The sequence below is a fragment of the Eretmochelys imbricata genome, chromosome 11 (genome assembly GCF_965152235.1).
Source record: "Eretmochelys imbricata isolate rEreImb1 chromosome 11, rEreImb1.hap1, whole genome shotgun sequence".
NCBI classification, from domain to species: Eukaryota; Metazoa; Chordata; order Testudines; family Cheloniidae; genus Eretmochelys; species Eretmochelys imbricata.
The window spans coordinates 11,429,962-11,457,838 of NC_135582.1; the positions used below are offsets into that span (position 1 = coordinate 11,429,962).

Sequence of the window (27,877 nt, forward strand, 5' to 3'; positions counted from 1 at the left end):
TTCAGGGTCTCCCCATTCTCCCTCCTCAACCCACCATTATTATTTTTTTCTGTCTGGGAGATAAATCATTCAGGGTTAATATTTATTGGGAGGATGGGCAGAAATGAGATATTAAAGGGTCTTATGTTGGAAGGTGTTAATGAGTGCCATCAACTTTTTCCATATATAATATGCAGTGTTGTTGGAGTGGTGTTGGTCCCAGGATATCTTTTATTGGACCAACTTCTGTAGGTGAGAGAGAGAAGCTTTTGAGCTTACTCAGAGCTCTTCTTCAGCTCACCTCCCACCCTGCAGGTTCCTAGAGCCAGCTCCAGCCCAAACCCAAAGGACAATACCTCAATTAAACAGTCCCTTAGCCTGAGCCCCACAAGCCGAAGTCAGCTGGCACAGGTCAGCAGTGGGTTTTTAATTGCAGTGTAGACATACCCTAAAAGGTTTCCAGATGTCAAAGGGAAAAAAGACAGCCAAGGATATAGTTGAAGCTATTAGTGAAAACACTGCTTGTGAAGGCAGAACTATGCCATTGTGTTCACTGAAAATATTTTGGGACATTACACTAACAGTGTCTTAAACAGAGAGCTGAAAAATTTTATTGTGGACTAATAAGTTTATGGGACTTGTGGAGTAACGTGAACTAAAGAGACTGAAAGCTCAAACACATTAGAATGGTCAAAATTAATACAGATTCACCAAGGAAAACAACCACACAATTTGCAAATTTCAAAATTTCAAATAAAAACTTGTTGGTAACAAATGAAATCATTGAAATCCTGACACTGCTGAAAGAGTGAATTAAAACTTGAAAAAGAACAATGCAATGATTTCTGAAGGCACACAGGATAAGACAGTTCTTACCATACACAAGTCAAATATTTGCAAGTAATTCAGTATATAACTTGGCATTTGAGCATTCTGCTAGTAGCAATCACTCTGCTGAAAATCTCATAAGATGCAATCGTGGGATGTACTTTCCACTGTGTGAACTTTCAGAATCCATATGATGGTCTCAGCTGGATTTAATGAATGATGAACTGAAATTAATTGTAACAAAACAGACAAGCCCACAACTGATTCTTTAAGAGTGATGTAAAGTGCACCAAAAAAGCCCTGCTGAAGACAGCTAAGAACATAGCTAGGGAATTTGATCTGACCAACAGGAATAGTTGCTAAACACACACAAAACTTGGGGACTGGAGGGAAAGCAGTGTGCGGCTCAGTGGAATTGGAAGCCAGTTTACAGTAATCAACTTCATAGCATGGCTGAACTCTAAGGCAGGCAAGCTCCATAAGACAGAAGAATCTCGGGGAGAAAGGCAAGCGTGACATCTGACCAATCAAGTCTAAAGTTTTTCCAAGGAAGTGTTCCATGTAATCCCCAGATTGCCATAAACTATTAAACTGAACTTTCAACTCAAATTCAATAAATACTATTTGACAACATATAGTTCTGTGAAAGGAGCTCCAGGGCAAAATGCAATACGAGTCCAGAAAGTACAATTAGATGCTATCTGCAAAAAGGCTGCAGTGGATGTAGAGTACTGGGAGTGTCCCCTAAGCACAATGAAGAGAAACTGGGATAAATCAGGACATGCTGGAGATCATCCAAGAGACATTTTGAGAAGAACTGTGAATACTGCTATCAGCAGCCATTTATAGATCGGTCTGGTTTGAGAAGCCTGGGGGAACAAGCACAAATAGTATAGTGCTGATGTTTTGTATTAGACACCTAAGCAAAACGGTTTAATTTATAAATCAACACTTATTGTTTTGAGATTATATAAAGACCAGCCTTTGTAAGAGATTGCAGAAAAGAGGAGTGAAAGAATTATAAATCCTTATGAATACTTCTGAAAGAAAATCCTGTTTCACTTTAAATTTTCCAACTAACAAGGATCATTTTTAAAATGAGTGCAGATTATTTTGGAGAGAGAGCAATTGAGTGTTTGATCACCTTGGGGTAACAGCAGAAAATTATGTTAATCTGGGAGAGTTATTAATGTTACTAGTTTATAACTGCAATCACTTTCCCTGAAATGATCAACATTGGTTAAATATAATCCAGTGATTTATGATAATAAACTGTTAAATCCCAGTTTGGGCTAGATAATTCTTATGTACAAAGTGTAATAAGCTTGTGAAAAATACTTCCCTTTTGCTTTACAGAGGAATGACACCGGAAAATAATTCTGTTGAATAATAATTACATGTTTAAAAGAACTGAACACTAACATACTGTTAAGAAATAATGTATCTATTCATGGTAACAGGTATTAGAAATTGTAATTTTTACTAAAATAAAGAAAAGCTTGTTTTCTGAAGAAGGATATTCCTCAACTCAGGACAGAAAGTCAGACAAAGTCAGCTATCTTGATCAAGTGGCTGGTGACAATCCAAACATTATCAGCCTCCTGATAACTAATTTCTAGTAACTTTTTTAAGTGCAGGGACTTTGCCTTCATGTGCACATTTCCAGTATCTAATATACTGCAGGGTCTTATCAGAATACAAATAATTTATTCTATAAAATTACCAGATACTCAAATTAGGGACCAGCTTTATAACCTGTAAGCAACTACTGTACTTATACTAAATTAAGCTAAAAGTTAAGCAATTGTTTCATTCAGGAAGGGTTTGTACAGTTACCACTATTATTTAATAAAAAATGTTGTCAAACCCTCACTGGAACAGAAAAATTCAGATTGCTTAAGTGTACCAGCCCTTTTAAAGCAATCTAGATGTTTCTTCTAATGAAGACTTTTTTGTCCAAAGTAGAAACTGTATTATTCCCGCAAATGGGTAGGGAAAGATCTATTCTTTTAAAGACATTTTCTTCTATAATTCCACTAATTTGAAAAAAAATCTAGCTTTTCACTTCTCGAAGATGCTATGCATGGTTTACTGATTGCCCTTTATAGACCCAGTTTTTTTGGAGCAACGATTGTTCAGAAAGCCAAAAACTATTGCATTAAACAGTATTAGACTGCCCTCTGCTGCTAGATATCAATGTTTGAATTCAACTTTTCAATAGTAATATTGGGTTATCCTAAAATACATTTTAAAACCAGAAAATTAACAGAGATGTGATGCTAGCATCAGGAAATACTTTAAATTTGGGGGGATGCTTAGATAGTGTCTGGGACCTATCTGTTTTCAGATTTGTAGTTTTGTGGACTTGGAATCATAAGGACGTTCTATTGGTTGACCCTGTCTTTGAATGCTTGTTGAATAAGAACCAAACAGACAGTTGTATTTCAAATTACAAGAGGAACTTTCTGAATGCAGAATTTCCCACTTCTTTATGAAAAGTAATTTAGTTTTAAAAATAAACATCTGGATTTGGCAGAGCAGCATAGGTGGGCTTCTTCACACTATGGCCTTGATTCTGCAAAGATTTACAGACATATTAACTACACACACTGTGAGCAATTCCATGGAAATAGTCATAGGGCATGAAGTTAAGCAGGTGCTTAAGTACAGTATTTGCAGGATCAGTGCCTGTATGAGTAACACATAAAAATGCTGAAGTAGCAAAATTTCAGCACAAAGATGAATCAATTGCAAAAAATGCCCTTCTTGTCATCATGTGAGGTGGGGGTTTGTAGATCTATGCACTTCCGGACACACTGAAACATTCTACTAGTACTTATGCATTGAAATCCAGACTACTGATATGGAGTTTACAGCTTCTATTAGGCAAGTTATTGTCAGTGTACAGAAGAGACAATATGCTAGGGCCTGAACTTGCAACCCTTACTCACCCAACTAGTCCCACTGAAGAAAGCAAGATTATTATTGGTAAGATCTGGAATAAACAGTGACTTGCCCAGTTCTAAAATACATCTCCACATTCAATGACCAAAAAAAAACTAAGTTAATGAAGAGTTAAGGTTGCTTGGTGGTGTCGTCCCCTTGCAGAACAGTGAGTTGAGCAAAACTCAAACTTCTGAAAACTAGGAAATACAAAGTTAACACTCCCCTCTTTCAGTTATCCCCTAGTATGCCCCACTAACACACATACCTTTACTTTGCCAACCACACAGTTGTTGAAATTTATAAGCTCTTCATCTCCTTTTACAACCCACTCACTCTCACCCACAGGATTCCACTTAACACCATTAAAGGACAAAAAGGGAGGGGAAGGAAGGTTGCTCACATCACCTTCCACCTGCTCCTCTGAAGCTTGCAGTAAACAACGGGAATTATTTGGATACACTCCAAGTGCAGGGAGTGTGTTAGGTATGCCTACACTAAATGGGGGAGGCAGCAGTTGGACCCGCATGGTAAAGGCGTGTTTGTGATACATGGGTGGATTACCTTGAGGTGACAGAGCTATGATTATATGATGAAATCTGTTTTGCATCCTCCAGTGCGTTAGCACAGATAAGAGCTCCATGTATACATTCAGGATACAATATGCACGGGGGGACGGAGAGGTATTAGAAAAAAGCATTGTCAGTAGTGAGCTGGGAATAAAACAGTCTAAGCAATTATCATCTGCATGCACTAAAGGTAAAGTGAATGGGATTAACGTCAGGTGTAGCTGTACTGAATTATGAAGGCAATATTTAGCTCTGAGGTGTTTGAGATCTGTGGATTACTTTGAGGTGTGTGACAGAGCTAAGACTGTGATATGAGGAGATCGCTGTTTTGCACCCTCTGATGCATCTGATGAAAGAGAAGAGGTGCATTTGTCTCTTCAGGATGCAGTAGGCATCATTTCCATGCAGACTGTGTAGGTTACGTCAGTAGCAGGGCATAGGACTTTTATTACAAAGGGTATTGTCAGCAGTGAAATGGAGCATAAGCAGTTTTTAATGCTTTAGTGATGGTTAAGTGTATTCTGTGAGTAATGGTATGCCTATATTTGAGCTAGGTAGTGTGATTTCCAGCTCACTCAGATGTATCCGTGCTAGCTCTCCTCGAGCTACCTGTATGAGTACAAACCCATCTGGACCCTCTGGGTACATCCTTGGACACTATCAAAAGCCACCATTCATATTATCCTGGCTACACCGTTAATTTTTTTTTTTTTTTTGCACCTCCCACCTCAAAATGTAGACATACCCTCAGGGAAAGGTAGTTGTAAAAGACTAGAGTGGTTCTTAAATTGTACATGTGTGGTATTCTTTCTGGGGAGTTGGTTAGGTGCGTCAGTCTATACCAGAATCTGGACCCTCCTGAATCTTATAGTGTCAAGGGCCAGTGTATGTGCATATTAAAGTATGTTGTGATAACTGGCTGGTTGCCAAGCTGCACTGTTATCCAGCACATCCACAAGTGGTGGATTGTGGAACAACAACCTTCAGTGAATGTTAGCTGCGAAATAAGCAGAGGTAGCTCTGACAAATAAGCAGTTGTGGACCAAGCAGCAGCACCACCAGAAAATGGTGGAGACAGCAGATGGCAATGTTGTCCCTTTTGAAAAGCCACACGTGCCCTCCAGTGGTGCTGTGACATGGCAAGTTCAGGCCGTTATTATGATAAACCTGTTTAGCCCTCAATCTTTTGGGAGTAAGATCTTTAATGGCAGATCAGGCAGAGGTCGACACTAATATCCTCAATGGCTGTAAAGGTGAATATAGGCTACAGTGCAGCAGTATCTCCAGTTGTCTTGGTCTCATTGCTATTGGATTAAGATCTTGTCAAGAATCTGTGGGGAAACTGGTGTGCAATGGTTCCTTCACATTAAAAGAATCCATGCACAGACATCTTTCATGGTATCACCACCTACCAGCACATACCTCAAAGTCCTTCAGCCATTTCTAATGGCAATGCGAGCAGGATTGTGATGTCTGGGAGCTCCTAGTCATAAACTGGCATGGAAGCTGCAGTTACAAAATGGTTGTTAAGAACTCAGGTGAGGCAGGAGTGCATTTTTGGCAACTGTAACTGTGACTGAGCAGTTCTTTTTAGGATTTGCTCTGCTCACCCCACATGGGGAAGGGACTAGAAAAGGTGCCTCATACCTCTAGTCTGGACTACCACATCCAGATGAATAATTTTGTAGTGGCTGAAATCAGCAAAATCATTTAATCTAATTTGGGACTTGGAATGTCAGGACTCTCATAGACCAACCTAATACTGATTGTCCAGAGCATTTTACCACAATTGTGGCCCAAGAAATTAGTCGATATGGACATCAATACCGCTGCCCTGAGCAAGACCCAATGAGCAGGAGAGGGGATGCTTAACGAACAAGGAGGTGAATGTATCTTCTTTTGGAAAGGAACACGTGAAGCATTTGGCATCAAAACTGAACTCGTCAACCAACTTAACAAGCTCTCTACTGGAATCAACGAACACTTTATAACTCTTCGATTGAAATTGCAGCGAACCAATAGGCTACTGCTATTAGTGTGTATGCCCCAACACTTGATGCCAATGATGATGCCAAAGAAGAATTCTACACCAGCCTTGATAAAGTCTTTTTTGGTGTACCAGTGACAGACTGGTTCATCCTTCTTGGCAACTTTAATGCTAGAGTCAGATGGGACTTGACAAGGAAGGTGTAGGACAGATCACTTCAAACAGCATCCTCCTCCTTACCAAATGTGAAGAACATGAATTTATTATCACTAACACCTTGTTCTGCCAGCGAAACCAATGCAAGACATCGTCACAACATCCACACTCCAAGCACTGGCATTTGATTGCCTATGTCATTGTCCAGGCTCAGAACTGCAAAGACACCTGCATTACTCAAGCCATGACTGGAAGCGACGACTGCTGGACTGATCACCACCTCATCTGCGCGATCATGACCAGCAGACTGGCCCCTAAACGACAGCTTCAACGGAAATGATGCAGACAGAAAATCAGCATAAAGGCACTCAAAGATCCAAGAAAGCGTAACCTCTTCTGCCAACGCCTCAACGAAAAACTGATAAATCTAAAAGAAAGATAACCGGAACGTGTCACCAGCACCTGGGTTGCCCCCAAATCCAGCATCCTCAGTGCCTGCAAAGACACACTACAGTTCTCTGGCAGGAAACAACAGGACTGATTTGATGATAATGATTGGGAAATACAAGACTCGACCGATCACAAACACAATGACTTTTGTGTCTGGCAGAACATCAACTCTGTGCAAAAGAAGCCAGCTCACCAACAAGCAAAGGTACAGGACTGAAAAAGAATTTGTGACATAAAGAACAGATGATGGCTGAATAAACTGAATGAGTTTAAACTTCTCACTGAAACCCCTGGGGCTTCCTTAATTCCATTAAAACTATTTATGGCCTATGAATTTTGAGGCCAAACTCCCTGAGATCTAAGGATGGATGGGAGTTGATCAAAGAAACTGAAGCCATCAATGCACACTGGAAGGAACACTTCGAAGATTTCCTCAATAGTGACTCTGCGGTTGATGACAGTGTCTTCACCTTCATCTCACAATACCTGATCAGAGGTGAACTCAGAATACCTCCAATACCTGGAAGAAGTGTGCAGAGCTATTATGCAGATGAAGAACAACCAGTCATCTGGAGTTGATGGAATCACTGCAGAAATTTACAAGTAGGGGGGAAATGAACTCACCTTACAGCTACACACTTTTGTTCTCAAAATATGGAACCATGAGAAAATCCCAGATGAATTTAGAGATGCTCTGATTGTGACGATTTTCAAGAAAGGAGATAAATCTGACTGTGGAAAGTATAGAGGAATCTCTCTGGTAGCAACTGTAGTAAAGGTCCTCACAAGACTTCTCCTGAACCATCTTCTTCCTCTTGCCAAAGACATTCTTTCTGAATCTCAGTGAGAGTTTTGACCATCTAGAAGCACTATTGACATGATCTTCACTGCTCGCCAGCTGCAGGAAAAATGTAGAGAACACTATCAACCACTCTACTTGCGTTCATCAACCAGACAAAGGCCTTTGACTCCACTAATAGGGAAGCATTGTGGAAAATCCTTCTGAAGTATGGATGTTCACCAAAATTTGTCACCACTCTTCATCTCCTTCACAATGACATGCAAGCAGTGATCCTCTGTAATGGACCTACTATGGCTCCCTTAGGGTTAAGACAGGCATCAAACAGGGCTGTCTCACTGTTCATCTTCCTTGCTGCAATGCTCTATATTTGATCACTGATAAGATCCTCGTTGGAGTGCAGATAATCTACAGAAAGGATGGCAAACTGGTTCAATCTTGGCCGCTTCCTATCCAGAATCAAAACATCGCTGACTTCAGTCACTGATTTTCAGTATACTAGTGACGCCGTAGTGTGCGTTCAACCAGAAACGGATCTTCAGGCAATTATGAACATCTTTGCTGAAGCATATCAGAAAACGGGACTAACACTTAACACCCCGAAAACAAAGGTCCTCCATCAGCAAGCTCCTGGAGCACAATTCCCAGCCCCAGCAATATAGATCTATGATAGCTTTCTAGTGAATATTGTGCACTTCCCATATCTTGGAGGCCAGGCCACCTCTCATAGACAGCTGGCATTGATGAAGAAATCCAGTAGTGGCTCAAATGTACAAGTCAAGCTATGATCATCTGAGAAAGAGGATGTTTGAAGATTGAGACATCAGAACCAAAACTAAACTCATGGTCTATAAAGCTGTTGTGATCCCACCCTACTGTGTGGGACTGAAACGTGGACAACATACAGGAGACATCTTAAGGTGCTAAAGAAGTATCATCAATGCTGTATGCATAAGATTCGCCGAATCACGTAGGACAATAGACACACAAATATCAACATCCTCTCGCAAGCGACTATTACGAACATGGAGACGATGATTATTTATCATCAACTTCGCTGGGTATGCCACATTGTCTGGATGCCTGATTCCAGACTGCCAAAACAAAAATCTTCTACTCTCAATTCGGCCAAGGCAAATGCAGAAAAAAATGCTACAGGGATGTCTTCAAGGCTAATATGAGAAAATGCAATATTGACATCAACTCATGGCCCTGGTATAACTAAGGCTAAGTTTTTGTCATGGGTATTTTTATTTAAAATCACGGAGAGGGAGTGGGAAAAACAAGAAAATCATGGAAATGTACACATAGTAATACAGTTTTCACTACAGAACTTTTAAATTGCCTATTTAAACCTTATATAATGTTAACTACTGACCTGATTAACTGTTAGAGTGTAAAATGGTCATTTTTTAACAGAGCTTTCCATGATTCTGAAATAGCATGTTGTACATCGACAGCTCGTCATCTTTGATTTTGTCATCTCACAAGCTATCGTTGTAAGACAAAAATAATCTCTCACAGTCCACACGGTTATCAGGCACTGATAAACACCTCAGAGCTATTATGGCCAGACTTGGAACGTGATCTTTTAAGTTGCACTAAAATTCCAGAATGTCAAGACACTTCATTTCAGAAACTGCACTGCTGTAGCTACAAAACTTGGCTTTTGCCATCTCATTGTCTTCAAACATGGGAATAGACCCAAATACATTTAGTGATACAAGGTCAAGAACTTTGGCCTGATTGGGATCAAACACTCGGCAGGCTTTAAGAAAACTGGCAGCCGGTTGACAAAACCATTCAGAACCAGTCATGTAGGCTTCAGTTTTATCACTGTTGTCGCAAAGGGTGGTCAGTCGTGCCACTAAAGGACTTTGCCCAGCTGGCAAGATCGGCCAAATCATTGACCACCCTATATGATCTGATTTCTGGTTTTTCATAAGCTGTGAGAATTGCCACTATTCTTGGTGCAAATGCTTCAATTGCTGCAATATCTGCTTTTATTTCCATTGATTTATTTAACATGATCACATCTGCAACAGATGAACTACAGCTTCATTCATACTCCCCCTCAAAAAAATCCACATAATCCTGCAGGTGGCTGGTATGAAAATGGACAGCTTCAAACCAGCTGTTCCACACTGTGCTTACTGGGGTAGGTAGAATTGCAGGCACTTTTCCCTGCAATGATTGACAGAACCGTGCTTTGCGGGCAGGGAAGGCAGTGAATGCACGTTTTACAGCAATGACAATTCATTTCCTTTTCCAAATTTTTTTCTCCAGATATCGCCCACTAAGTTGAGAAGATGTGCAGTGCACGTTACGTTAACCGCATTCAGAAAAGGCTCTTTGAGGCTTTGTTCCCAGGTTTTGTTCATATACGCAGCATTGTCAGTGACAAAAGCAGTGACTTTATCAAAAGGAATTCCATATTTCTGAACTGTTTCCACCACTGTATGACTCACCGTTTTAAAGTTAACAGTCTCCAAACATACACACTCTATTAGCAAAGACTTCAATTCCAAACTACCTTTCCCTTGTCAGCTTGATGTCTGTAAAAGACAAACAAGGCACTTCCAGGATATTTAATATGTGCTGCCCTTCAGCATTAGTTATTTCATCTGCTATGAAACTAATTCCAAAACCTTGATTCAGCAGTTCTTTCAGGTCACTGACATGTCTTTCAAATTTTTTTGGCAAGTATTCTCTTCGGAGATGATCCAAAGTAGGTATAACACCAATGTTTTTCAGGGAGCTTTCCAGATAGCTTTTCATAGCAGGGTTGTCTAAGACATGTAGTGGAATGTTAGTGGTACAGAAAGCCTCTGTGAGTCGGTAAACTTCTGTCCTATGATGCAACTGTTCTTTGGTCTTTACAGTAAATAGCTCATTCATTGTTCTTTGTAGTTTGGCTTTGTCGCTCAGGCCTGCTTCAAACTCTTGTGCCTTACGTTTATGCAAAGCACTTTCTATATGTTTGTCACAGCTTCCTTTTCATGTGTAATCTACAGGAACAATACATGCTGTACAAAACATCAACCCGCCACTTACATGAAATGTTCCCTTTGGGTATTGACTACTTCTCTGCTTAGCAGTGGTTTTTGCCACTTTGCTCTTCAGTGTACTTGGCGTCGCCATTTTTTTCTCTCAGCCAGCTAAACCTTATGCAGAGGCTCTTCAAAAAATCTTCAATAAGATTTTTTATAATTAAACAGTGGCTAAGCAACAACCAGGGCCTAGAATGGTCTGGGCCCAGGGCAGAAACTAAGACATGGGCCCAACTCTCTCTCCTGCTGCCAGGGGCTGAAGTGGAAGCCCAGCAGCCAGGGGCTGACTGCCCAAGCCCCACTTACCAATGCTAACAGCCCCTGAGGACCTGACTGCCTTAGCCCCGCTGGCAGGGGGGCTGACAATTGGCTGGGGCTGAATGCCTGAGCTCCTGCTGTGGGGGGCTGATTTCTCTCAGTGACAGATTTCTCTCAGAGTCCCAGGAACTGCTGCTGCGGCTCCTGCCTGTGAGCTGTCCACAAGCCTGTTGCCGGGCAGGCTCCTGCATGGGGCACTGTCCACAGGCTGGTTGCTGGGTGGGCTTCTGAAGGGCGGGAGTGGGGAGACCGCTGTCCACAGCCAGTTGCTGGGCAGGCTCCTGTGGGGGAGAGGGGGCAGAGTACTCCTGCCCCAAGGACGCTGCTCCAGTGGCTGCTGTGGGGCCCCCTCCTGACCAGCTGATTGGGGAGGGAAGGGGTGGTCCTGCCGGGCACCCTCCGACCAGCTGATCAGTGGGGAGGATCCTGCAGCAGCGCTGTCAGCCAGCTGCTTTTAGGACCCTGGGGACCCTTGCTCAGGGGACTGCTGCACCCCCGGCCTGACAGCTGCTCCAGCCCTGCCATGGTGGAAAAAGTCACGGAATTCGTGACTTCCATGACCTCCGTGACAAATATGTAGCCTTATGTATAACCCAGGACCAACAACAATGGAGGAGCTGCTTGAGGCAGGGAACTCAGCACTTCGAGAATCAAATGCGACTACATATAACGGAAAAACGGAAGTGAAAGAAAGAGCGGGCTATAGCCCAAATCAATACTTCAGGTTCAACCACCCTGCTGGGAAACATGTCTGCAATGTGGCAGAGTCTGCAGCTCCAGAATAGGCCTTACCAGCCATCAGTGGACCCACAGATAATCTGAAATGGACAATCCATGAAAGACAATCATCCTTGACTTTGAGGGATTCCCAATTATAATTGGGCATACAAATTTACCCGAACTGTAAACTCAACTGTTGAAAAATGGGTAAAAGGTTCATGAATTGTTGCAATGATCTATCATATAAAACTGTTTAAGAAAAGATGTGAGGAGACAGAAATACTGAATTAATTTAAACAAAAAGGGTTTACTCATACCACTCAAGGATTATTTTAAGATTATGACTAGTAAACAAGAGGAGTAAAACACTGGAAATCAAGAAACCAAAATTGGGATGCCAGAAATTAGGCCTAATTGGTGGATGGACTATTTTGCTCATCATTCCCTTTTTTTTTTTTTTTTTTTGGGGCGGGGGGGGAGTATTCTTAAATAGAGACTTTGGGGGAGAAGACAGGGAGAACTTTTTACCATAACTGCAGCTGTGACAGAATGATTGTTACCATAACACCAGACCTAGAAACTCCAGTGGGGATGCCTGACCATCATCAGAGCGAGGACTCCAACCTGATACATGTGAGATCCTGCATTGACTTTCCTTCCCTTGTGTGCTTCTCTCTGGACCCCCAGATTTTTCTCCTGTCCTGTCTCTCTCTTTCTCTGCTTTCCACTGGCACCAGCGATGGTGAGATGACATGACCCTTTCAGGTCTGCCCAGACTGAGAAAGACCAGTGAAGGAGAGGGACCTGACCAGACCAACCAAATGGATGTCCCTGATCAGGGAGATGATCCAGCATCTAGAACAACAGTTGTCATGCCGACATGCCAGCTCGAAAGCATCCATCTGTGACTGACCAGCCACCCTGTATCCTGAGAACATAACAAAAGCCATCATCCCTCATCTTTACTATCCTATCTTTTCTCTCTTAGGTATGTTTATTTTATCTAAGGCATGAATGAGACTATTATTCTGAATTCAGAATTGAATAGGACTAACTCTTTCTACCCTACCAAGATGGGCTGTTTGACTGAATAAGAGGGTTTAAACTATCTTACTCACTGTCTCCAGAAAGGCCTTTGATAGGTTTTGATTTAATTTGTTTTGCTTAAATAATCAGTTTCAGTTCTAATACTCTTTACTTCATTTTTATTCTTTTTCGTGTGTGTGTTTCAATCAATAAATTTCTAACCTTTGGTCTCAGTTGTATAGTGTGTTTGCCATAGTATTAAGCGGCTGAGGTCTCTGTATATCAAACCCAAGATCATTTAACTCTGTAATGTTGGACAGTGAATAGATTATGCCCATTTAATTAATATAACAGGCATTGCTTGAAGAGGGTAGAGGAAAGATTGTGTGGGTAACCTTTTTTTTTTTTCCTTTTTGTCCTTTAATAGTGTTTGATGGAATCCTGTGGTTGACAGTGAATGGGTTGTAAAAGGAAGTGAAGAGCTTGTACATTTCAGCAATTGTGGGGATAGAATAGTAAAGATGTGTGTGTTAATGGGGTGTCCCAGAGCACTGCTGAAGGAGAGCAGTTAAGGGTGCATGGGCAACTTTAACTCTGCAGTTCCTGCTTTTCAGAAGTTTGAGTTTTGCTCACCTCAGCATTCTGCAAGGCAAAGACATACCACCAAACAACCTTACCTCTACATTAATGCAGCTTTTTGCCAATGAATTTCCTAGCTTTTTTAAATAGGAAAATAAATGTTGGTGTTAGGAGTAGTCAGTTAGGCAGTTGTATATATGTCCTGCAATTAGCATAGTGAGCCAGCCTTTTTGCCCCCAACACGCACCCACACACATCCCAACTGTGCCCACCAGCCTTGCTTCGGCACACCTCCCAAGCCACACCCATGATCCATTCATTGAGTTCCGTCCTGCAACCTGGCCCCTTCCCACTACTGTACCCAAGCTTCCACACCACAAACAGGGAACACATCCTTCTGAAGTCTTCACTCCCCGGTATATAAAGGTTTCTATTGCCACAAGCTTCCCCCGCTCCAAACACACATAACCAGACTCCATGTAGTGCCTGGAGCACAGGACAACTACATTACAACAGTACAGTATTCCTGGTCATGTTTCACAATGGTTGATGGGCCAAGTTTGTGGCAGGGCCAGTGACAGAAGATGCAGGCAGGGTTTCTGTTCCAAAATACTGATAGTTTTATGTTTGAGAGAAAGAATCTCTGACCCCTGTCCAATAGATGTACCCCATTTCTGAGAAACAGTGAGGCCTCAGAGCTTGTAATGTTTATGCCATACAGTACACTTTTCTGGTCGGCAGTGAACTCTCCAATTTCTCCCAATCAATGTTCAAACATTTATTAATAGGTTTCATGCAGTGTTGAGGGGTGCACTGGCAGAGCTGGAGGCTATAGGTGGGCTGGATTGCAGGTGGTTGGGTTCCACTGGCAGAACTAGGGAGTGAAGGGGGTCGGGGTTCACCAGCATAGACAGGGCGCAGGGGGTTGGGGTGCACTGGCAGAACAGAGGAGTGTAGGCAGGCTGGGATGCAGGGGAATTGTGGTGCACTGGCAGAGCTGGGAGTGCAGAGAGTGGGGTGTACTGTCAGATATGTGGGGTACAAGGGGGTTGGGGTCTAGGAAGGTTGGGATGCACTGGCAGAGCAGGGAGTGCCAGGCCTACTTCACCTGAGTCCCCAAACTTTCTCACATCTTCTACCATCCATCCCCATTACCCTACTCCTCTTGCTCACATGTCTAATTTTCCACTCCAAATACTTTGATTATAGTCCCGCCAAAATGAAATGCCACCCGTTACTCACAAAGCGCAGCAATCTCCAGCCACTCAGTCCAAGTCTCCTTTTCTCTTAGGCTGGGTCTATCCTAGGAATTTACTTTGGTGTAGCTTCGTCTCTCATGGGGGTGAAAAATCCACACCTCTGAGAGGTGCAGCTATACTGACCTAACCCCCGGTGTAGACGACGCTAGGCCAATGGAACAGTTCTTCCATTGATCTAGCTACCATCTCTCAGGGAGGTGCAGCAGCGTCACAGAAGCGTATTAAGTGTAGATATACCCTTATATGTTAATTGAGATGTTTGAGTGTAGATATACCCTTATATGAGTGTAGATATACCCTTATATGTTAATTGAAATGTTTGTTCATAGCCACTAAGAGGTCTCTGATTCATTAAGTCATTAGTACCTCTCACTTTAAGAGTACAAAGCTGCAGAAGGAACCAGGTTTTGGACTACTAATGTTACCCCACACTCCCACATGGCACATCAAATTTCAAAACAATCTGAGGAATTGTTAGGATTTTGCAAAACTTACAAGAGTTGAATTTAAAGCATATAAAATGGCAGGAATGAAAACACTCTAGCAGTTTTTTTGTATGGGTGCATGCATAGTGTAAAAAAACATGTAGATTTTCCTAAATACTGTCATTAATTTGGGTCCCCCAAAGATTTAGTAGGTGCCATATACTACCTCAGGTAAAACTTCGCACATTGACACAATTTTGACCCACATCACATCAATAGTTTGAGCTCTAGCTCTGGGCAAAAAAAGCCCACCTAGAAGCTTTTTTAAATAGAGCTATTTGGGGGGGAAAAAGGAAGGTTATATCTTTGGAACCCCTTGATCAACTTACTCCAGATTTGGCTCTCTAACCCTATGTGGCACTCTCCTGAGATGTACCAAATTTCAAAGAAATCCAACTAACCATGTCAGTTTTAGAGGACTTTGAAAGCTCCACCTTTTAAACAGATGTATTGATGCAACCTTTCCCTATAGTGACCCTCCTGCGCTACTATAACTACAGAACGTTGGATCAAATAAGATCTAAAATACATGGAGTTTTATATTCTATTGGAATTTACCTCCCAGTTCAAAGATAACCAATTGCAGCTAAATGTCAGAAAACTCAAAAAAACCTGTAGATAAATTCTAAAAAGATAGTGTGTCTTGACTCTGTTTTGGATCATGTAGTAGAAGTCAGGGATTGCAATTATGCTCACAGTCATCTGATATTTTAGCTTCCTACATGAAGAAGGGTTTTTGGGAAAGGAAGAGTGATACAAAGAATCAAAGATGGGTAAATTAAGGAAATGACTGCGGAGTTCTGTACTGCATTGATAAAGCACTTCAAGATTCACTGTCAATGAAAGGCTATATAAGTGTTCATTAAGTTATTTTATCTCTCTTTGTAATTATTTACTTTTAGTTTGGCCAAATTTTAAAATTGTGATTTCTCTAAAGTTCTTTGTCAACTAGAATTAATATTTACCAAATAATATTTTAGTAGGAGACAACTGAAATTAATACTACTGCATTCAGAAGCCAGAAAAGTTTGCAAGAATGAAACTGGGAATTTACTCCATAATATTAGTAACAAATTTAATGATGGTTAGTTAAAAAAAAATTAAAACAGCATTTTTTCATGAGAAAAACAGAAAAATCAATTCCAAGCTTACCCAATGCACAATGTAGAATCTAGAACAAAAAGAAAATTCAAATCAATAGCAGAGATACTTCATGTTTAATCATTTTAAAAACAGTTAGCTTTATCAGAACAGTATCCACTAACACTACTATAACTGGGAGTCTTTCAAAGTTCCCACTACTTGCTGCAGTTTTCAAGTGTTAACATCTAGTTTTCCAGAAAAATACTGGCCATAAAATTTCAGCTTTGACACTGTCTATCTTTGTAGAATAGAGCAAGTTCCATTACTTTATTGGCGACCCACTTGTAAAATGGGGATAAAAACCCATCTCACAGAGGCATATGACTTATTTCATTAATATTTGTAAAGTGCACTAAAAATAAACAGTGCTAATTATTAACAGATGATCATTCAAAATGAAGTGATGTTTAACAATGGCTTGTCACTTTGTCTCACCTAACACTCATGTAGTTGTCAGCAACATTAAAAAAAAACAAAAAACAATCTATACCTACCTCAAGCAGAGCTCCAGTTTGGAAGAATTTCAAGGGCTTTTCTATTGAGTAGTAAAGACTATGGTAGCTACCCTTAGTCAGATATGCTCGGACTAGACCAACTGCTATAACAAGCCATCTGGAAAAAGAGAAGAAAAGACTGAAGGGGATATTAAATTGAGCACATATCCTGAGAATGAGCAAAGCTAAAGTTATCCTCTGACCTAGAAAAACAGTTTCCCATCCTTATCAGCTAGGTTTCAGTTAACAGTCATACAGCAATCCTGCACAATGTCAACAGTTGGCCAACATCCTGAAATCCTGCAAAGACTTCAAAGTTTCTTACTATATGTTCCATTCTATGCGTCCGATGAAGTGAGCTGTAGCCCACAAAAGCTTATGCTCTAATAAATTTGTTAGTCTCTAAGGTGCCACAAGTACTCCTGTTCTTTTTGCAGATACAGACTAACATGGCTGCTACTCTGAAACCTGTCAAAGTTTGAATGTATACAAGCCATCACTTTTAAGAGTTAAGTCTTATGCACTTTTTGAATATCTTACTAGTACTGGGCATACAAAAATATCCTTAACACCATGGTAAAAACAAAAATTATCCCTTTATAACCCTTAATTATAATTTAGTTATTGTGGGGTGTTCATGCCATTAAAATTAATGTTGTCTTCAAGTTTACATAATAGAGCCCTTTTAGAGGGTTTAATTACTTGGTAATTATCAAGCAGCCAAACAATAAATATTTACTGATGTTCAGAGATCTTACAATACTATAGCTTTATGAAGCCTGCCATATAAATAGGAAATTAAATTTTAAAAGACATTCATTTTAGGGTTGTGATTCAATGTAATCCTCCCCATTCATCATAAGCCTCCCCATTCAATGTACATGACAGCCTGTCAGTCTTTATTTTTAATTTCTTAGTTTTATCTGAAACTGCTACAGGTAAAGAAGTTCCTCTAAGTAAACTGAACCTGGTGAGTAAAGTCCTCAGGACAGAAAAAGAACCCGCATAATGTTCAATTAAAAAACAAATGGCAGACGAAAGACGCACATAGTACAATATTACCACATATTATCTCTCTCAATAATATGGACAAAGTAATAAAATATTTTTAATACTCCAAGAAAGACTATTATGGTATCCTATAAATGAATCCATAGTTAAGGTTGCAACCAGGGTTGAATCATAAACCCTAATTTTAATTCACCTATAACTTGTTAGGAAAATTACCAAGTTTACTCTAAAGACGAAGGAGAACTTTTCTGCAAGATCTGAAATTGGTTAAATTGTTTGTTACAAGTCATTAACTTTCCCTGATTTGAAATTTTGATCAGTGTGTAATGTCTCATTGGGTCCCTCAGACAGAAATCCAATAAGCCTGCAGAGATCCTATGCTCTGCAGGATAGCGAGGGACATAGATACTGAGGAACTCAAATTTCAGGGCAGTGTGAACTCAGCAGAAAGCAAGGCTCCTGGGGAGTTCAGTTCTGCAGCGCTGAGAGATGTATGAAAAGCCAAGACATTTGTGTATCCCCATGCTGGCCCAACAGCTTTATAAACTACAACATTAACAGACAAAAACACAGTGAATTTTAATTTAAGATTGATTTTTGCAGGATGTGAAGAAGAAAGTGGTGTTATAGGCCTGGTCAACACTAAAAAGTTAGGGTAACACACCTTACATTGCTCAGGGATGTGAAAAATCCACACTCCTGAGCGATGTAGCTAAACTAACCTAATCTCTAGTGTAGACAGCACTACGTTGACATAAAAATTCTTCCATCAACCTACTTACTGTCTCTCAAAGAGATGGATTACCTATGCCAGTGGGAGAACTTCTCCTGTCGGTGTAGGTATAGTGTCTACACTGAAGCGCCTCAGCTGTGCTGCTGTGGTGTTTCAAGTGTAGACAAGCCTTTAGTTGATAGACTGAGGCTAAGTGTGCAGATAAGCACAGAGCTGATACAGTTTTTTGAGTATGTAATATGATTTTACACATGGAAAGGTATTGAAGACATTGCATGAACTGTGAGAGTATTTCTTTATTTTTCTACTATCCTTGTTTATTTGTGAAGTAGTAAAGGCTTAAGAGGTTTTTTGTCCTTAAATGTTATGTTACTGTGTACATACATCATTCCAACTTCAATGGTAAACATCAACCTTTTTTTTTTTTTTTTTACACTTTATTTTTTAATGTTATAATACACAGGCTTTTCAATATCCAAATAAAAGAACCTTGAGGCCCAAAAATGTGTACGGAGTAGCATTTATTAGTGCAATTTAAAAAGCTATTTTATTTCAATCTCCACTATTTTTAGAAAATGGGAACAATACCTTAATAAACTAAGCATTTACTATATGTAAAGAGTTAGGTTATTTAGCTATTCAAAAGATTGCCATTTGAAATATGCCAGTATGTTACTGTAATACCAATAAGATTATCCTCTGCAACACACAAGGATTCCCTTTGAAACTAGTAATTGTCAAAGTTGATATTGTCTTGTTTATACCTGTAAATGCCTGTTTCTCTCTCATATCCTTCAGGTTTGTTGAGAAACTGAGCTAAAGCTTCAGGTTACGCGTGGTGGCACAACAACAGATTCCCCTACAGCAGACTCAGATTCCACCCATATCAAGCAACTGGTAAAGTACATGGGGTTCCAAAGTAGCTCCATCCCTTTTCCTGCTTTTTGCTCTCCCCTTTACTGGATGGATGATTTTAGAAACGCTGTGAGGTACACTGATTTCAATGATAGTCTCTTTTAATTATAAATGACTATATTTTAAAATGTGTTTAGTGTTGAAAGTAATAATCTGCCCAAAATTAAAGCTTCTTTTTTTAAGCACTTAGTATTTCTGTCCTCAACTTCCTTTCATCCCACACAGATCTTATGCTGTGCCCAAGCTTCTCAACTGATTGCTCCCTTTATCTTCCTTTCCCATTCAAAGATCGATGCTATCCTTTGTATACATGCAAAAGCCTCAAAATTGATGTATTCCAAGTTCTCTGTTTAGCCACTGAACTGGTACAGTATAGGTAGCAACCTTGTAAGCTTCGCCATTATGCCTCAACACCAACTAGAAGGGCCCCCCACCTTAAGGACTGGGAGAAGTTAAGGATTCATGTCAACCCAATACTCTGCCTCCCATGGCCACTCATGTGTTAACTAATGTAAAGATGGGTTTTGTTGATCTGGACATCCATTCACCAGAAAACAGATTAAGACCACCAAACCTTTTAACATATAGCACAAAAACAGTGAAAGATGGCTGCAACCATTGAGCTGTTCTGGATTCCAACCAGACAGCTGAACGGATCTGTGCCCTGTTTTTGGCTCCTCCCATTCATTTCTAATTCTAGATATCTAATTTTTAAAGCATTTCTGAGGCCTCATGGTGAGCTCTTTTATTTAGAAATGGTTCTATAGAATTTTCTGTGGCCTTTTCCTTCACATGGGGCTTATTTGGTGTGGGAGGGAGGCATGAATAGGGACTTCAGCATGTAAACAGGATCTTTATTCTTTTAAGAGTTCATCTGCTCCTGCTGTTTATTCTTGACCTAAACTCAAATAGAAGATACCGCTGGGGGAGGGAGCTGGAGGGTTCCCAGCAGCTGCAGTTCCTGGCATGCCCTGAAGGAAGGAGGCCGTGTGCAGGAAACTCTGTACAAGCCCAGGACCCAGCATCAGACTCTCTCTCCTACTGGATCTCTGGGAAGGCAGGAGGTATGAGTGGCTGGGCTAGAGCAGGCCCCGTAGCTGGGCTCTGTGGGTGGAGGAGGTGTGAGTGTCTAGGCTGAGGGAGGGCGGGGGGGGGAGGCACAGCTAGGCTCGGGGAGGGTGTGGGTGTCCGGGCTGGGGGGGCACCCCATGGTTGGGCTCTGAGGGGAGGGGGTGTGAGTGTCTAGCCCCCTGGCTGGGCTCTGGTGGGGAGGGTGCAGAAAAACAGGAACTGGGTTGTCATAGGGCAGAGGTCCCCAAACTGTGGGGCATGCTGAGGAACATTCGGGGGGGTGGGAGGGTGGAAGGGGTGGCTGAGGCCTGGGCCAGCCTCTGCGGGGGGCCCCGGCTACCGGCCCCATGCCCAAGTCCCCAGCTGAGGCTCCACTCTTGGCCCCGCCCCCAGCTGTGGCCCCAGCCTTGTCCCCCTTACCCCTGTTCACAACCCCCCCCGCTCGTCCCAGAGCCATGACCCTGCTCCCAGTCCCGAGGGGGTAGACAGGAGTAAGGGCGGGGGGAGATGAGTTAAAGAAATCCCTATGACAGTGGTCCCCAAACTTTTTATCTTGTTACTCTTGGGGGAATTTGTGTGTGTGTCAGTATTTTTAAGATCTATCTTGCTTTAAGATTAAACTTGATAAGTTTATGGAGGAGATGGTATGATGGGATAACATGGTTTTGGTAATTAAATATTCATGGTAAATAGGCCCAATGGCCTGTGATGGGTTTTAGATGGGGTAAGATCCAAGTTACCTGGGAAAGAATTTTCTGTAGTATCTGGCTGATGAATCTTGCCCATATGCTCAGGGTTTAGCTGATCGCCATATTTGGGGTCGGGAAGGAATTTTCCTCCAGGGCAGATTGGAAGAGGCCCTGGAGGTTTTTCGCCTTCCTCTGTAGCATGGGGCACGAGTCACTTGCTGGAGGATTCTCTGCTCCTTGAGGTCTTTAAACTACAATTTGAGGACTTCAATAGCACAGATATAGGTGTGAGGTTTTTTTTTTTTGTAGGAGTGGTGGGTGAAATTCTGTGGCCTGCGTTGTGCAGGAGGTCAGACTAGATGATCATAATGGTCCCTTCTGACCTAAATATCTATGAATCTATGAATCTATGAATCTATTGTTAAAGACATAGTTGCTGACAGGTATTTTGAAATAAATTACCAAAATAACTGAAACTGGCATGATTATATTGTTATTTTAAATAAAATATACAGAATTTTAAAATATTGTGGGCACACTTCAATTTTTTTGGCACAGAATTCCCCCAGGAATAGAAGAGCAACCATGGCACTTTATGAGAGAGACTGTCACTTTTTTGTTTCGTAAAGAGCTTAAAATGAAAGTTCCTCCATTATCCCTCATATGCCCACAAAGCTGTAGCCACATTAAAAAAAAATCCTTACTGGCATTCTTTAGAACAACTTAACAGCCACTTTTAGGAAAAACTTTTTTATATTGTAATATTCAGTTACAAAACAAAATTAAAACATTAACAGATTCTTCTCTATTTTGTGGGGTTTGTCTGTCTGCCAAAAGAGACCATCAGGTCATATATGGACTAAAATTAGGTAAGTAAAAATTATTTAGAAAACCTCAACCTACAGAAATGTTTCTGCAATTCCTTCCTCCCCACACCACAAAATTTTTTGGGAATCCAATAATGCAGCATTGTGTTGATGTAGGAGAACGTGCAAAAAAAATTAGACACTGACTAATAAATAAGCCTAAAAGGGACTAATCTATGTTCACTGTCTAAGTCAGTGATGGGGAACCCACAGCCCAGATCTGGCCCATTGATTAATTTCATCCGGCCCACTGAAGGGGGAAACCCTGAGCCTCTGCGTCCCCCTGAGTAGGTTAGTGGTCTGCAATTTATTTTTTTCTGTGGGTCAACAGCCCATGACACAAAAAAGGTTCCCCATCACTGGGGTCTAAGTTCAGAGAAACACAAAACAAACATGAAAATCAAGTTTTGATCAACACTCATTCTGTTCTAAAAAAAGATGTTACTAACAGGTAAGTTACTTAAAAAATATTTAACTCTCATCCCTTTAATATATATGTAATTATACAGTCTGAAACTAACTCCATTAAAAAAAATAAAATTATCTACCTTGGGTACTTATACAGTCTCCTTCACCATAGTATTGAGCACCTCACAGTCTTTATGATAGTCATCCCCACAACACCCTCCTGTGAGGTAGACAAGAACTATTATCCTCATTTTTCAGATGGGGAAACTGAGGAACAGAGACTTGCCCAAGGTCTCACAGGAATTCTATCTGGGGACTTGGTTTTAATTCCAAATTCTAAGCTAGTGCCCTAACCATCGAGCTATGCTTCTTCATTCCACTGCCATAAGCTTCCCCAAAGCAAAAACAGCCCTCCTGAAATTTTGCATGCCACACCTCATGAGTGTGCAGTTACCTGGAAAGTTAGGCAAAAAAAATCAGAAAAGGAGGTTAGAACAAGTGATAAAGAATTATATGGCAGCAGGGAAACATCTAATCCTTTAGCTATTTACTTCCAGATATCCTCCCACTTGTGTGTTTGTTTTTTAAGGTGTAGAAAGTAATTGTTGCATTTTAATAAAGTTTGTGTGTATGTGAATGTAACAACTTTGTATTTCTACAAAATTCATAAGAGGCTCTCAAAGCACTTTACAAACAAATGAATTAAAGTTCACAGCAGCCCCATGATTCAGGCAAGTGTTTTTGCATCCGTAAAATGGGGAGTAACAAGCTCAGAGAGATTAATTTAGCTAAAGTCATATAGGAACATCACAGCAAAATGGAAAGAAAACCAGAGCTCCTGACTTACAGCTGTGTATTTTATTTACTGCTCAGATAATAACACATTTATGAAACAAACAGTTTAATTATACCAGAAAGGAAGACAGAAATTTTTCTGTCCATTAGGTAATCACAGTTTATATCATAAATGTGCATACATTATACATTTCACAATAGATTTATTCTCATGCATAGCTTTGCATGCCTGATGTGGGTTGGACCCTCTTGTAGTACACCAATGCCTAAGGGAAAGTAAAATCATCCAGCAAGTTGAAATCCACCAGCTTCACCATCAGTGATGTGTGCTGACATGAGACTATTTTAATAAAGATTTAAAAATAAGCATTGCACTCTGTGTCCTGCTGAAACATGTAATAAGATAAGTTTCATCACAAAAGGGAGGGACTTGAAACCTCATGAGCACTAATCATAAATGAGGGCATCTTCCTCCAAAGGAGCAAGATCTGTCAGATTTGTTTGCCCGGCACCACACAGACCAAGTCTCAGTTATCTGGAAGATCCCTTATTTAGGGTTCATTATTAGGCTCCCTCCCCAAGTCCTTCCTCCTTGCAAAGGAAGATTTTCACTCTGTGTATGTTTCAGCAAGATCCTAAAATCTCTTTTTAAAAAAAGGTCTCACTCAAATTGGCCCATTTTGACAGTCCCCAGTCATCACTTATTTATTATTTTGGAGACTCCAAGGTCAGACAGGACCATTGTGATGATCTAGTCCAGTGGTTCGGGTCACGACCCAGTACTGGGTTGCGGAATGAAAGGCACTGGGTTGCCTTGCTCAGCACCCAGGGACCCTTGCGGGCAGCCAGTAAAAACTAGTAGTAAAACTAGTAATCCCTAGCTGGAAGCAGCTAGCAACAGGTCCAGATCGTAGGCACAGGGACCACAGGGCTCCATGCGCTGTCCCCACCCCAAGCACCATCTCCACACTGGGGCACAGCGTGGTCCGTGGAGCCAGGACAGGAGCCAGGACAGGCGGGAAGCCTGCCTCTGCACCCCATCTGCGCCACTGACCAGGAGCCACCAGAGGTAAGCCTGCACCCCAATTCCCTGCCCCAGCCCTGAGCCCCCAAACTTGGAGCCCCTTCCTGCACTCCAACCCCCTCATCCCTGGCCCCACCCTCAAGCCTGCACCCCCAACCCAGCCCCCTGACCTCCTCCCGCACTCCAGCCCCCTGGCCCAGCCTTGAGCCCCCCCAAACCAAAAGCTCCTCTTGCACCCTAAGCCCCTCATCCCCAGCGCAGAGCCTGCACCCCCAGCCCAGAACCCTGCCCCACTCCAGCACCCCAACCCACTGCCCCAGCCCAGAGCCCCCTCCCACACGCTGAACCCCTCATTCCTAGCCCCACTCCAGCACCCCAACCCACCACACCCCAACCCTCTGCCCCAGCCCTGAGCCCCTCCCACACGCCAAACCCCTCTGCCCCAGCTCCCTTGCGTCACGGGCATCAACAATTTTCTTCAACTGGGCCCCCAGAAAAAAGCGTGAAAACCACTGATCTAGTCTGACCTCCTGTATAACACAGGCCACAGAGCGTCCCCCACCCCCAAATAATTCCTAGGGCAGATCTTTTAGGAGACCATCCAATATCTTGACTTTAAAAATGGTCAGCCATGAAGAATCCCCCCCAAACCTCCTGTCAGGGCGGATGTGGCTGCACCCGCGAACAGCTTCTCCTCGGGACAGAAGGGCGGTTTCTAGAGGTGGGGCTCCGGGCTGAGGGAGGCGGACACCTGCTCTCCCTACCTGGGCTCTGAAACCCGCCCCTCAGCCAAGCGCTGCAGCCGCTGGAGAGCGGCAGCCCCTGAGGAGCGCTTCGGCGAGACCCGGGGTGGCGAAGGAGCGAGGGCCCGGCGGGCGAAGGCTGGTGCCCCGGGGCCAGGCTAGGCAGGAGGAGGCCGGGTCCCGGGGCTACTACGGACTCACGGGGGGAGGGAGTTGGCGTCCCCGGCGGGGGATGCGGGGTCCGCCCCGGCTAGCGCGGGACCCTGCGGATAGAGTAGGCGGGAGCCGCGCCTCGCCCCGTCTTACCCCGCCGTCATCACCACGTTGTAAATGACCAGATAGGTCGTGGCCAGGGCGCCCGGGCCCTTCCTCCGCCGGGGCTGCTGGCTCCCGTAGCCGTTATCCGCCCGGCCAGCGCCGCTGCTCCCAGACGCCGCCATGTTTGTCGCCCTGCCCAGTAACTGCCGCCCGGCGGCCCTGCCCCTCGCCCCTCCCCCTCTCCGCCCGGCGGGGCGGGCCCCTCCCGGCCCTGCGCGCTGAGGCGCCCGCCGCCAGCTCGGGCCAGGGCAGAGCTGCCGCCCGTTCCCGCCAAGCGGCAGCCTGGTGTCAAATGGGAGACCTGTGAGGGGGGGACTCCTCGTGATGAGAGTGTCGCCCCCTGAGTCATAGGAACCTGCATTCCCGAGCATTTAAAAACCATGACACCCCCCCCCTCCCCTGTTTAGTGCTTGGGGGTTCTTTGTCTTTTCTTTCTAGATTCAGCCGTGGTAAGTTTCATGGTTTGAGCTTTGCTCTGCAACCCCACGGGCTGGACACGTCTCTGTTTTTAAAGGAAGGTTGAGCTTTTTCTGTAGTCACATGACTCCATGAGTTGGGGCTTTAAGAAAAAACATCAAATATTACCAGATTCGGGAAGAGTTGGAAACAGTGATGCTTTGTCTTTATAGAGTAGTCTGCTGAGAAGCCCCAAGTGCATTGCACGGGTGGAGAAAGACGGTGTTAGCGTTGTACCTGAGAAGATAAATGATGAAATTTTGGTCCTATTCAAGTCAATTGCCAACGTCCTGATTTGAATGGGGCCAGAGTGGCTAAGTGACTGGCATCCCAGTTACACAATACACTTGCAGTTGTAGAGTGCTGGGAGTTAAACCAGCCTTCAGGGACCACAGCAGGGAAAACGCTGCAGAGTATTTACACTCTCAGCTGGAAGTACGCTGGCGTGGCCACATTACCAGCTCTTGCAAGGCCACAAAGAGCAGTGCATTGTGATAGCTATCCCAGCATGCAAGTGGCTGCAAGGGGTGCTCTTCAAATGCGGAGAGGGGTGGAGCGTGACAGGGAGTGTGTTGTGTGTATGTGGTAGGAGAGAGAGTGGGTTTTTGCAGGGCTGAGAGCATCAGCATGCTGTCTTGTAAGTTCAGAGAGCAGCAGACCTCCTCCTGCTCCCCGCCTCTCTCTCACTCACTCACTCAAAGCATGCAAAAAGAAAAGGAGTACTTGTGGCACATTAGAGACTAACCAATTTATTTGAGCATGAGCTTTCGTGAGCTACAGCTCACTTCATCGGATGCATACCGTGGAAACTGCATGCATCCAATGAAGTGAGCTGTAGCTCACGAAAGCTCATGCTCAAATAAATTGGTTAGTCTCTAAGGTGCCACAAGTACTCCTTTTCTTTTTGCGAATACAGACTAACACGGCTGTTACTCTGAAACCTATCAAAGCATGCAGCATTCCTCAGTAATGGTTCCTTTGTCCCAGAGCAGATAAGCAGCCAGCTGTCAGAAATGGAGCTTTGAAAGGGCACACCTGCATTCCTACAGCGAGTTCAAAACAATGACAAGAGTGGCCACTTGACTTAAGGGGATTATGGGACGTTTCCGGAGCTCAATCAGAGCGCAGTAATGCAACACCTCATTCACACTGGCACCGCATCGCTCCAGCCGGGGCACAGCAAGTATTATGCTTCTCGTGGAGGTGGAGTACCAGCAGCTCTCCAGCTGCAGAGTCCAGGTGCTCTAAGTGCCTTGCCAGTGTGGACGGGTCAGGAGTTAGGGCACCTGGGGCTGCTTTAATGCGCTCTAACTCTCAAGTGTAGCCAAGCCCTTAAAGTCAAGGGCAGAGTTGGGACTAGACTCTAGGTTGCCTGACTCCCAGTCCTCTAACCACTAATGGCTTAGCCTGATCTATGGGCAGAACCCACATTTAACTTCAGCTGGGTTTGGAGCAGGTGCCCATGTGGATCTGCTTGAGAGACCAGTAGAGGACTGAAATGTGGATTATGGAATAAAATGCACAGTTACTCTTTTATTTAAAAAAAAAGTATAATCCATTCATTCAATAGAATGATATATGACTTTTTAATGCAATTTTTAAAAATAAAAGGTAAAATCTCTCTTCTTGATCTCACTCCACAACTTTCAGTGGCTCGTTAGACCTAGTATAACTATTTGTTTTATATTACCAGATTATTATTTTTTAATTTACAAAGTACAGCAATGAAGGGAGAAAATTAAATCCTTTCTTTTACTGAAATTATAAATATTTTATGGAATTACTTCAGTCTCCCACTGTAGTTCTCACTTTATCTTCTATGCTACAGGTGCTTTATAGTGTGGCTGCTTTATGAGAAAATTAGTGTCTACAGTATAGACACATGCACACACACGACGTTGTCTCATAGATACAGCATGAGCAAAGTCCAAAGTCTGCTTTCACATAAACAAATACAACTCCCACTGAATTCAGTGCGCTATGTGCATATATCTAAAGGCAATTTGGCTCAAAGACCTTAAAGAAGACTTACAAAAACATCAGTTTTTAAGGCAATAATAGTT

The 27,877-nt window shown here is 42.7% G+C and overlaps 1 protein-coding gene across 1 annotated transcript in view; it reads right to left on the reverse strand.

Annotated features, from left to right (window-relative positions):
- HACD2 (3-hydroxyacyl-CoA dehydratase 2) overlaps nucleotides 1–25,482 on the reverse strand; it is a 43,606-nt gene extending 18,124 nt beyond the window's left edge. Inside the window, exons 1-3 of the mRNA XM_077830059.1 lie at nucleotides 25,347–25,482; nucleotides 16,786–16,903; nucleotides 16,301–16,319 (exon numbers count right to left, since the gene is read on the reverse strand). Of these exons, the coding sequence (XP_077686185.1) occupies nucleotides 16,301–16,319; nucleotides 16,786–16,903; nucleotides 25,347–25,480 (271 nt within the window). The 5' untranslated portion in view covers nucleotides 25,481–25,482. The remainder of the gene's footprint in view (nucleotides 1–16,300; nucleotides 16,320–16,785; nucleotides 16,904–25,346) is intronic.
- Between the last annotated feature and the right edge of the window lie 2,395 nt (nucleotides 25,483–27,877).